The sequence below is a fragment of the Nannospalax galili genome, unplaced genomic scaffold, assembly GCF_000622305.1.
Source record: "Nannospalax galili isolate Female #2095 unplaced genomic scaffold, S.galili_v1.0 scaffold16, whole genome shotgun sequence".
Classification (NCBI taxonomy): domain Eukaryota; kingdom Metazoa; phylum Chordata; class Mammalia; order Rodentia; family Spalacidae; genus Nannospalax; species Nannospalax galili.
This window is the reverse complement of record NW_008339910.1, coordinates 2,342,653-2,355,523: the sequence shown is the minus strand read 5'-3', so window position 1 is coordinate 2,355,523 and position 12,871 is coordinate 2,342,653. Positions and strand designations below refer to the sequence as shown.

Here is a 12,871-nt window from a genome sequence, read left to right as displayed (position 1 = left end):
GAAACTTGCACCCACTTGTGAAAGAGATGTACTGTTGCTCTGGAGTGTGTTCCTGAATATGTTAAAGCTGTAGTCAAAAGGTTCTAAACATGTAGTTATTAAAAATTAAAAATGTATAATGATTAAAAAAATCAGTAATTCTTCAAAGCATAAAAATTTGCTCCTTAATAATTAGGAGATGTGAAAAACATTATTATTGAAATCTACCTGATGACTTTATATCCATGCTCAGATGCCAAGGAGCTCAGAAAGTAACCAACTGTGACTAGTAATAATCTGATATATAGAGATTAGAAATGCATGTGCAAACGTCTTAATGTCAATTGCATTAAAAATGAAGTTTTCTGCATGAAACTCTGTATTTTAATAATGAAATGGAGATATTTTTAAAGGTTAAAACCTCATTTAGTTTTATGTCTTATAGAGTTTATACTGAGTACAATATTGTATAACTGTAATAATTCAACTGTAAACCTAAAAATGTACAGCCAATTTTGTAAGACATGCAGCCTAGCCCAGAAAACTGTTATTGACTATGTCAATGCTGATGTAATGAAATGCTTCTTCTAAACATGTGCTTATTAAATAAATAATTTTAAAAAAACAAAATAAATCTGGCATAAACAATTTCAATAGAACTAACGGTGTTTAAAATGTTCTTGTCTGTGAAAAGTCTACATTACCATCCTATGGAAGTCAGCTTTTCAGTGTAAGAGACATCTCGGTGAATACTGGAAAGACTTTGGGAATGAAAGCAAGAAAATTTCTGGTATAATCATTGTAAAGCAATTAAACATATATAATCTTGAAAAAAAAAGTTAGGTAACTTGGATTTTTCAACTGGACGTTTTCTTTAATTAAATTAATATACTTGAGATGACATGATACCTTGTAAACTATGGTTTCTTAATATGCAAAATAAATAAATGATGCTATTTCATAAAAAAATGAGGATTAAAAGCCATGGGCCTGAAATTATAGTGAAGACAAAGCTATACTGTAACTTTTACAGTGGTTCAGTGGGAGCGGTGCAATGGGAGCGGTGCAGTGGGAGCAGTGCAGTGGGAGTGGTGCAGCACACCCACTCAGCATTCAGGAAGCAGAGGCAGGAAGATTGCTATAACATCACAGATAATCTGGGCTATTTAGTTAGACCCTGTCTCAAGAAGCAAACCAAACAAATAAACAAGATGAAGTTTTAAAAAAACACAGTTATTGGAACACGTCTGCTCATTTAAAAATTATTTTATGACAATATGAATACCTATACATTCTTTTTAATTTTATTATATTCTGAGAATTTCATACATGATATTGTATTTATATCAATTCCACCCACCTACACCTACCACTTTCAATTATGTGACCTCTTCTTTAATTATTGTCACACATACACACATACACCCCCCCCACACACACACATGCATGCCAGAGAACCAGGACAAGTGCACCTAGACAGTGTCTTCTAAACATGACAGGGAATCTGCATTCATGAAATTTCAACAATATAGCAGCTTAAACAAACCCGACAAAACCAGTTGACATGTCAATGTCATGGGAGAAATTTACAAAGTACCATCTAATGATGAAGAGCTACAGGCAATCAATAACTGCTGACTGAAGGAGAACCAGTTAACTCCAGGAATGAGTTCCCTAAAAGGTTAGCCAATCCTAAGTACTCAGCCCTAAAAACATGTAGAGAACACCACCACCACTAAATGAGTGTACATTCTCCGATTGGAACAAATAAAATGGCTATTACCTCCCCTTACTTTCTTCCAAATGGTAAAATGTCTTTTTTTAAAAAAATTGTTTTTATTGAATTTTTGTGTATTTCATACAGAACATCTCAAACAATCTTAATCATGTTTATACCCCATCCCCACCAGCGTTCCCCCCCGCACTGGAGCCCATATACTCTGTCATCCCTGTTAAAGCCCACTGTGTCAAGTCATTTTGCAACAGTTGGAGACTTACCAAGTACTACAACTGGTCACATACAGACGCTGTCTATGAATTGCCCAGGCCTAAGTGATACATCTATAATGCAACCTCCAAACCTAAGGCTCATGGAACATAGAACAGAAGTAAAGAAGAGGACACTAATAAATCTCTCAATTCTCATTAATGAAGCTCCTTCATGCAGTGGAGGGCCAAGAACACAAAAGATCACAAATGGCCAAAACATAGAGATCAAGAGTCTGCTGAATCCTGGTCCTTGGACAGTACTCCTTTATTAAACTTTACCCACTCAAGGCTCAGGAACCATCACAGAACAGGGGGTGGAAAGACTGTAAGAGCCAGGGAGGAGGTGCTACCATGTCTTTTACAAAGTCACCAGAATCATCTTCTAGAACTTAAGTACGACAGTATCACTCTGTCACTCAAAAGCATGAGGATCTGTGAGGACTCTTGGTTAATGAAATGGGAATCCCTAGAGTTCCGTTTTGTTTTTCATGACTTTCCTAATTTGTCTCTGGCTCTGATAGATTTTGCCATGCTTCCACCATATGTCCTGTATTCACAGAGGCTGGAAAAATTGCACAAACACACTTGCAACACATCTTGGCTGAGCTTTCAACTCCCCTTGGCCTGCAATTTCTCCCCCTTACCAAAGGAGCTTATCTAGTTATCACACATATTTAAAAATATAACTACGACTCAGACATCACTTTCTCAATGTGCTATTATTATCTGCTATCCTTAACTCAGTTGCTGTTTCTCATGAGTGCCACAGTTTGAAAAACTGAGCAGTATTAATAGTTGATGAAAAAAACAAACAAACAAACAACAACAACAACAACAAAAACAAAAAACAAAAAACGAAGAGTTCCTAGGCCTAGAGAAGAGAGAAAGGTATTTATAAAAGGTGAATTGCTAGATGCAACAAAACCTACAGTCAGCATCAGGAGACTATAGTACATTCTGTGGAGGTGTGTTTAACAAGAGGTCCTTTGGGCAGGAGATAACCTGAAGCTAGAAACCAATTAGGACAGTCGGTATCCAGTGAAACAGGACTGCATGTGTATCCTCTCCTATGAAGAGGACTGCATTGTTTATTTAGTTCATAATAGAAGTTATGTTTGTATTTCAATGTCTCTGAACAAATTTTGGCTGCATCTTGCAATCATACACATCATTAGCTGCTGTTTAAGTTCCAACTATTTATACAGTTACTAATTTAAAAAAAAAATGAAGGTAATTCCAGGTGTGAGAGTGGATTAATACTACTAAAAACAAAAATACCTTCCAAGGACTGAAATATACCAGTGATTATGTTTTGGCCTCTTTCTTATACTTTTTTCACCCTGGGTGTCTTTAACTTGTATGAAACTGATACTCTTGTACAATAGTCCCTCATAAGCTAATCCCTAAGTGACCTCTAATTCTAACTTTCTCTGTCATCAATTTATAAATATATGCTTTCTAAAAATGCCTTAGTGACATAAAATGCCTACTGATCATTTATCCCCCCCCCTTCCATCACCTTTTTTTCTTGCTAGCAAATTGTTCATTTGTTTTTCCAAGAAGAAAAAGTCTTATCAGAGAAATGGTTGTAAGAAAATTGACTTCTTTGGGAAGAAGGGAGAGGGAGATGAAGGGAAGAGGGTAAGGGAAGAAGAGGAGAGAGAAGGAGAGAGAGAGAGAGAGAGAGAGAGAGAGAGAGAGAGAGAGTGAGTTCTTGCCTCTCACCTTCTTACAGTCTTGTTGAATAAACGCCATGATTACTAATACAACAGTAGTGTCACAACCAGTTTCAGAGACGAATGAGGAAAGATCTGATGAACTTGCATATCTGTGGTCTGCCATCAAGAGGCTACTGAATTAATACCAGGAGCAAGCCACCACTGCTGGAGACCTGAGAAAACCTTCTGATAGTCTGTACTGCTAAGTCCATCATCACTCGTAATAAAAGACTATTTCTGCTCCCCACCCATATCCCAAAATATGCTCTATGAGGCAAAACACCATGCACAACATTAAAGTACCTCATGGAATCTTCAGCTTGACAATTTTTCAAGCTTATGATTTGTCTCTAATTATCATATAATACATTTTAAAAGACATTACTTTAAGGATACATTAAAATCCAATTTAAGAAACAAATATAAATACAAAATGGCTGTAAATGCAAGCAAACTTGAATGAATAAACTCTTCTAGAGCAAGTAAGAGTTTTCACTAGTTCTTCATTTAAGTAAATTTGCTAACATTTAGACAATTGGGAAGTTTTTCTTCTAGCTCTTTTTAGACAGTAGAAAATAATATCTTTGCATGTTACAATGAATGCTACCTGTAACTGCATGGTCTGGTGTTTGCTTCCCACTTACTGGCATCCCACTACCTAGCTTCAAATTTTATACTGCCAACCATCAAGCCAAATCCTGAACCTAAGCTGCAATCATTTTACTAAATGGATACAGGCTATGCAGCACACACCTGTGGTTCTTCTGTGAGTTTCCATTAATAGAACTAAGTTAGGACAGTCAAAGGCTCTGCGCTGTCCAGGACATTGGCCGTGAACCACACCTGGTCATTTAAATTTTAAAATTCAATTAGATAAAATTATACAAATTGAAAAGTCCAGCTCTCCAGCTGTTCTAACTACCTATCAAAGGCCTTAGGGCCATCCATAGTTAAGTGACCAGAGAGTTCATACACTGTGAAATCTAATTTTTATCACAACATAATAAAGAGATCTGTGTCTTAGGACTTACTGTCCATAGAAAAGTAAATTTAAAATATTAAAATTTCTGCTAGGCATGGTGGGGCATGCCTTTAGATCCAGCACTCAGGAAGCAGAGGCAGGTGGATCTCTTTGAGTTTGTGGTCAGCCTGGTCTACATAGCGAGTTCCAGGCCAACGGGAATGGGGCTGGGGCTAGAGGGGGAAACCCTGTCTCAAAAACACACACACACACACACACACACACACACACACACACACAAATCACAGTTCCTTTATTTTTACCCATGTAATCAGGATATAATTAGATAAGAACAACAGTTATATTTTCAAGGATAAAGTATGATTTTAACACATTCCTATGTTCAAATTACTTCAAATAATCTTCAAAGGCATTCTATGCTATATTGTATTGAACAAATACTGCAATGTTTTAGAATTTAGAACTAAATTGAAATTAGCAACTGATAAGATTTTTATTTCTTTATTGCTGTGCTGTAAATAGAAGTCAGGTGCTTACATGCCCTAAGCAAGCACTCTATCACTGATCCACACAGCAAGCCAAATAAGATCTTAATTTTTGCCTGTGCTAATCAAGGCTGTTTTCTGATTTTGATAGGGTGATATTAATAATCAGACAGTATTTTATGAACAAATAACTTTAGGTACAAAATGTAATGAATATATATAATATTAATTGAGGCAGAGTAAAAGTGAAAAAGCAAATTCAGGGCTTTAAAACTGCATACTTAACAGAAATCACTAGTATTGATATAACACAACTGCTAACTTTTAAAAGCTGTTCCCATAATTTTAAAGATGCGTTCTAGCATACATTATTATAAATAATAATAACTTTATTGTTCAATAGAAGCCAAACATAATAACTACAATATATTGCTTCCATTTGTTGGTTTTATTACAGAGCTATGTTTTAAACTTGAAATTTTAAGATTAGTATTTGTCATTTTGTCTCAAATCATTTTTTTTTGTTTTGAGAAAAATGAAGTTATTTTTCAGAGATCGAATGTTTCTGTTCTTCAGTTTTTTCTGTTCAAAGGAGGTAAAAAAGACAACAGTTACAAATTTGATATGTGTTTTTCTAGTTTACAGATTTACTTTGTGCAAAATACTTCAGTAACTCAACAACAAACTAGAACAGCAAGACAGAAACACTTCTTAGAAAGTACAAAAAGCAAAAGGGAAAAAAATATAATATATTAGAAAGAGAAATTGAACCATGTCTTGAACAGGTATGTAAACTCTGTAGTGGCTTTAAGACAGATAGTGCCATGTCCTCAGATACGACACACTTGCGAGCTATCACGACATATGCAATCTTCAGCTAGTAATGCATAGGCGGAACATACTTATTAGGAAATAACATGACCACTTCTGTACTGTTTTTTGGTTTTTAAGACAGTCTTCCTGTAGCCCAAGCTTGCCTCAATCTCACAGAAATTCCCTGCCTCTGCCCTCTGCCTCCAGAATGCTGGGATCAAAGGCATATGCCACCATACCCAGCTTGTATTCATATTTTAAAATTCAAAATAAATTGCTAAGAGTAGGTAAATCTAGGTAATATCTTTTTTGTTCTATTCTTATAAACTTTGTACAAGTTTCACATCATTTCCACACAAGATTTTCTTTTTTTCTTAATCATGATGGGTTGGTAAGATAGCTGCATTCACAGAGGACCTCACTCCTGGGACTGAGGACTTGAGTTAGATACCTGGATCCCACAGTGGCAGGACAGATTTATTCTCAAGAGCTGTCCTCTACATGTGGGGAAAGGGAACCCTCATTCACTGATGGTGGAATTGCAGACTGCTGTAAGCACTGTGGAAATTAGTGTAGAAAGCTTTTAAAAAGCTAAAAATAAATCTACCATATGATCTGATTATAACAGCCCTTGGTATAAGCTCATCCTACTGCAGAGATTCTTGCACAGCCATGTTTGTTGCTGCTCTTTTCATAATAGCTGAGAAATGGAAACAACGTAAATGTCACTCAGCTGATGGAGGGATAATGAAAATGTGGTATATTTACACAATGCACTTCTATTTAGTGGTAATGAAAAATGAAATAATGAAATTTGAGGGAAATGGATAGAACTAGAAGCTCTTATAGTAAGCAAAGTAAAACAGGGCTGGTTCATAAACACAGGGAGGTGGAGACTTACAGGCCACTGGAGGCTTGCTCATGTGAGCCTGTGGCAGTGGTGGTGTCGAGTGTGGGGCCCATGTCAACTTAATGAAACAAGGGCCCAAAGGAGGGTGAGAAATAGGTGATGATCCAGCACTAGACTGAGAACTATTTGACACTGATTGCTGCTGGGTGAGAGAGAATATGATTCACATGCAACCACTGATTGGGCTGACTAGACTCTAGTGGACAAATTTAAACTGAAGGACAAACACCCGAATGAATAGGACTTAGCATGTATGGCAAAATGCATGGGGTTCGGTTGGGAATTTAATTGGGAAATGTTGAGAAAGGTATGAAATTTAAAAAGCTCAATAATTAAAAAAATGAAAAAAAAAAGACTCAGAAAAACAAGCAACATATGTTTCCTCTCATTTGTGGATCTTAGCTCCAAATCCTTAGATACAAATGTACCTCTCACCACTCACCAAAAAACAATAGATGGAGATTCTTACAATATTCTTACAATAGATGGAGATTACTACAGAGTTCCACAACTGGTAAACCACAGAGAATAAACATCTGAGAGATACCCAGACATAAGTGCCGTATATACAATGTGATCTCTACACATAAGGCTCAGGAAACATAGTAGAACAGGAGGTAGAAAGAATACTAATTCATCTTTCATCTCTCGCCACCAAAGCTCCCTCATACAACAGATGGTGATTAACCCAGAAAACCATGACCGGCCAAGGTGCAGTGATAAGAGGCTACAGAGGGCCTGTCCCTGGGTAAGACACCCATATCAAACCTCTGCCACATAGGGCTCAGAAACCATTGTAGAAGAAGCAGCACAGAGACCAAAATTCATGGGTGGTGGGAGACCACAAGGAAACAGTTCTCCACACAGCTGGGAAGTTACTCATATGAACTTACAGTGATGGTGACAGCACACACAAGACCCATGAAAATTTAAACTAGACAAAGAAACAGCATAGAAGTGGGGAAATGGGTAAGAAGTCCCAATCCTATCTGAGAAACTATTGACAACTGATGACAACTCGGTGAGGGAGAGTTGGTTTTCGTTAAAGGAGTGACACTAGACAGGTTGACCAGGCTCCAGTGGATGAGCTCACACTGAGGAACAAATATTTGGAGGCAGAAATTTCGCTCAATAAGACTTAATATACATGACAGAATGCTTGAAAACCGGTAGTGGTCGTGGTGGTGGAGCTATGGAGGGTCTAAATACAATCAAGATTTATTGTATAAAATTCACACACACACACAAAAAATTAAACAAAAGCTGTTTGTCCTCTAATCTTCAAATGGGCACCATGGTACAATGAGTCTGTACTGCCATGCACACACACACACACACACACACACACACACACAATAAAAATATCATGAATACATAATGCTCTTTGATTAAGCAAGCATCAAGCAGATAAGTAAAGTGAAAACAAACTTCTAGGCTTATCTCTCCATAACTAGAAGCTATACTTCATAAAGTTACAGTTTATTTCCTCCAGTGTAGGTATGATGTTTTTGTTTCTTTGTTTTCTCTAATATATCCCAAAGGCCTAGAGCAGTATGTGGTATTTAATAAGAAGCTACATCATCCAATTATATACAAATGGATGAAGTACAGGTAAACAGAGTTCTTTATTTTCTCTTCTTTTTTTCTTATTTCTGATATCAACTGTCTAAAATATCAAGATGATCCTTAACACACTAAATCCCTTTTATTGTTGTGGTCTTTCCTCTGCCCTGAAAGCAAGTTCCTAAATCATGTTGATATCTTCCAATGTTTTAAAATAGTAAAAGTTACTCTTATATTTGCACAATCTAACTCATCTTTCTTTTTACTCTGGCCACCTCCAACCTCTGGAGACTAATCTTCAAAGGACAATTTTATGTTTCCTATGTTTAAAAAATATTTAAGTAAATTATCATAGCCTAAAGAATAATTGCTGAGTAAAATTACAATGCTTCATGTTCTATCTTTTTCAGCACCTTTATCAAAACGTGACAAGATAGAACTCCTATACTAAACCTTTGCCACCCAGGGCCCAGGGCCCATTGTGGAAAGGGGGCAGAAAGACTGTAAGAGCCAGGATTCGTGGATGATCACAAGGAAACAAGAGTTTTTCAGGTAGCTGGGAAGTTGCTTATAAAAACTTACAATAGTGGCAGCTTGCACAAGACCATGCAAACTCAAACCAGGCAAATACCCAGGACAGAAGTGGGGAAATGGGTAGGAAGTCCCAACCTTAGCTGAGGAACTATTGGCATTTGATCACTGGTAGGTGAGGGAGAGTTGATCTTCTTTAGGGGGAGTGATACTAGATAGATTGACCAGGCTCAAGTGGATGAATGGAACTCACACCTACAGACATCTGGGAATACAAACTTGGCTCAATAGGCCTTAATATATATGAAAGAATGCATGAAATCTGGTGGGGGGGCTGTGGGGGGATGTATAGATAGGGGAGGGGGTTTGATCAAGATGTATTATATGAAATGCACAAAAATTCAATGTATAAAAAAAGTTAAATATAAAGTATAAAAGTATATTTTAAGTTGAAACTCAGTGAATCCACAACAAAGCAAAAAGATAAGAATCTGGGAAAGGAACTTTTATGGAGGATGGGAAATGACAGGTGTCAGAGAGGGATAAGAGAGACGTTTGAAAGTAAATATAATGTGTTATACACAGATAACAGATTGTCAAGGAACACATTTAGTCAATTAAAGAATTTTGTACCTTTTGATTCATACAGGAATGCAGACTTTAATTTTCCTTCACCCAAGAAATCTCTTTCCTTACATAGTCTTCCTAACTGGTACACTTCTTGCTGCCTCTTCCCATTTCATTTACACTGAAGCTAACTACATATCTTAAAATTTTGCTTACTCAAACCTATTACAAAAGGCCTCAGTATGCAATAAGAATACATGTGAACACAGACATCACAGCTATACCATGACAGCACAAATCACTAACTAGTCCTATAATTCTGTCCAGAAGTATTATTTGTAAATTACATAAAACATAAAGTTTCTTTAGAATGTAAAAATGAAGTCTACTAAATATCTACAACACACAAACATATACAAATACATGTTCAGACAATACTACAAGAATGAAAAATTAAGAAAATAAAACACTGTAAAGAAACCCATGAAAAAGTTTTCTTTGGGGGGAATTTAATGTGCTGTTTATACTTCAGGAGTCATGTGACTGAGAGCTGTTGGTGGCAAGGGAAAAAGAATGACATTCCCAAGAACTGAATAAAACCAACTACGATAGTAACTGTAAAATGACACTCTATTTCAATTTTCTGGGCAAAGCTTTGCTTCCTGACACACTGAATTAAATAACTGAATAAACTTACCTTCTAGGATGATTGGCATCAAACAATGTGTTGTCATCATCCTCATCATCTTGTTCTAAAGGTGTCAATTCCATGTTTTCTATGTTAGTGTCCAAAACTCCATATCTCCTAGTCTTTCGGTTTCTTCTTCTTGTCCTATTAGAACAAATTAATAAATAAAATTAATTTTGTAACATAAAAACATTTCATAAATGTTTGCAGATTAAATTAGTCCTATTGTTTCGTACCTAGAAATCACTCAATACAAGAATGTCTACATTCCAGACATATTAATACAATTAACTTAGCACAAGGATTATTGGCAATTTATGAAAACAAATCTATTCCTGCATATTGTGTGCCATTAACCTTTGTCCTGACTGACATATTCTCTTCTCTCTCTGTCAACTAAGTATGTTAAGAGATCATTCCCTAAGCTTTAGCTCAGGTATTAAACCTTTAGTGAAGCCTTTTATCCCAGGTTTTGACCCATGTCTTCATGCCTCCTTGCTGCTATATATGATTAGGTAGCATCTGTACCACTAAGAATTAAATATTATAAGTTATAGACTACTCAAATTCTAAATTAGTAGGAGACAACCCCAAATTAACATCAGAGTCATCTGGGAATTTAAAAATGTACCCCTAGACACTATATTGTCTTCTTGTTATAAAGTGTCTAAACTCAGTAACAAAACTATATAAGATATTACTAAGTATGGCGAAAAGCTATGATAACTTTCAGCAGCCACTTCTTGCAGACGTATCTCTATAATCACCCAAAGGTGATGGAGTAACAAAGTGGTGGCAGTATAGTATTTAACATCAGAAACGAAAACAATGTAAGAGTTAATAATTGCCATATCCAAGAAGAACAAGGTAGTCTGATATATAATATAGCATCTTATTACTACATTAAATTATTAGAAAGTAACAATGTATGTATAAACACATATACATATGTGTATATGTATTTGTTCACATTCAAACATATCATATGGAACTGAACTGTGAATTTTAATTGTAAAAGCAACTACTTAATACTTTATGGGTCAAACAGTTTTGGTCATATAATTGTCTTAATATTTGTTTTGTTTATAATACTTTATTTTTTAAAAAAATACATTCTTATATCTTGGATCTTAAAAAACTTACAAGCAGATGGGATTTACTCTTTTACCAGGATATTAAAGTAATGAAAAGAAAAACAGAATTAAGTAAAAACACTGCTTTTGGAAAGAAGAAACAGAAAAATAAAGTATTAAACTCTAGATCCTTCTGACCTACACAGCTAGTAATTAAGATGCTCCCTAGATAATCTGTCCAGGAGTGACACTTTACAGGTTTTCCTTTGAGTTACAATGTGTGCACACAGGTATACTATCTCCTTTTTTCTTTTCCAAGTCTTTTGCTCAATTTTCTGTATCATATGGCCTGCCAAACATTATGGAGTTTGTAACCAATAAAGAGTGTCATGAAGAACTATTTTTGGTAATAAAGTAGATTCTCTCAAGTCATATGCATCAAATAAACAATATGCTAATGACCTGGATTAATCTCAGGTAATTCATTCTTCATTACTAAGGTCATGCTATCTTGAAATGATTTCTAATCTCCCCAAAAATGGGAAAGTGAATTTGTCTAATGCTATTTTCCCTATTTAGGGATGGCATAACTATTGAATACATTATTTGGGCATTTTAACATTTTTATCAAGTAAACTCAAAAATATAAAATTTTAAAATAATGCTAATGATAACCCAATGAACTACTTAAAATGCTGAAAACCTAACATGCATTACAATAAACCAAAATTTTAAGTTAAAAAGCAGTTTTTATGTTTTACTATCCAGTTCTTATTACTTTAATAGAGAGTAAAAGAGTAAAGGGGGGTTTAAAATACAGGACATTTTAACAGCCAAGGATTTTTACATTGTAACTGAATGTTTTTTCACTATATTCATTACTCTTAAACTTACTAAATGTGTAGGGATAACAGTATGCATACAGTTAATATGCACACTTTTGGATTAGACATAAAAAACACATATTGGAATATGAAACCACATCTGAACATATGTAGAAAAGTGCAGGGTCTAACTGGGAAAAGGAGAGTTAAGCAGCTATTTTTGCTGTGCTGCATTTACTCATGACAAATATTTAAGAATCATTCAAGCAGATGTCTTCATAGACATATAGACTTCTTTTTTATTTGTATGACGGTTTTGCTTGCATGTATGGAAGTGCACCGTGTGGTGCATATCTGGAGAGGCAAGAAGAAGGTGTTGGATGCCCTAGAGCTGCAGTTACAGAGAGTTATCAGTCACCATCTGGGTGCTGGGAAATGAACCCAGGTCTTTGTAAGAGTAGGCAGTGCTCTTAACCATTGAACCATCTCTCTAGCCTTGAGATGCAGATTTCTTAATAGAACATTAAATATATTCAGCTTAGTAAGAACTATTTTTCAATAACATGTATTGGTTTTAGAATAAAAATAAAAGTACTAAAGTAAGCTTGATAAAATTTTATGTAAAAATGTCTGATGTCACATAAAATAAATCAAACAGAATAAAACTCCATTTCACTTTACTATTCTAGCAAAGTGAGAACACTTGATTTGATTCATATATATTTTCCCCTTCATTTCCTTTTAATGAA

The 12,871-nt window shown here is 35.4% G+C and overlaps 1 protein-coding gene across 3 annotated transcripts in view; it reads right to left on the bottom strand.

The window, feature by feature from the left end:
- Fam174a (family with sequence similarity 174 member A) overlaps positions 1-12,871 on the bottom strand; it is a 29,745-nt gene that overhangs the window by 2,529 nt on the left and 14,345 nt on the right. For 2 of the 3 annotated variants that reach the window (XM_029564260.1, XM_008834597.3), the window contains exon 2: positions 10,235-10,369. In XM_029564260.1, coding sequence (XP_029420120.1) covers positions 10,235-10,369 — 135 coding nt within the window. Of the gene's footprint in view, positions 1-10,230; positions 10,370-12,871 lie in introns of those variants that run through there. The other variant, XM_008834598.2, reaches the window with a different exon arrangement.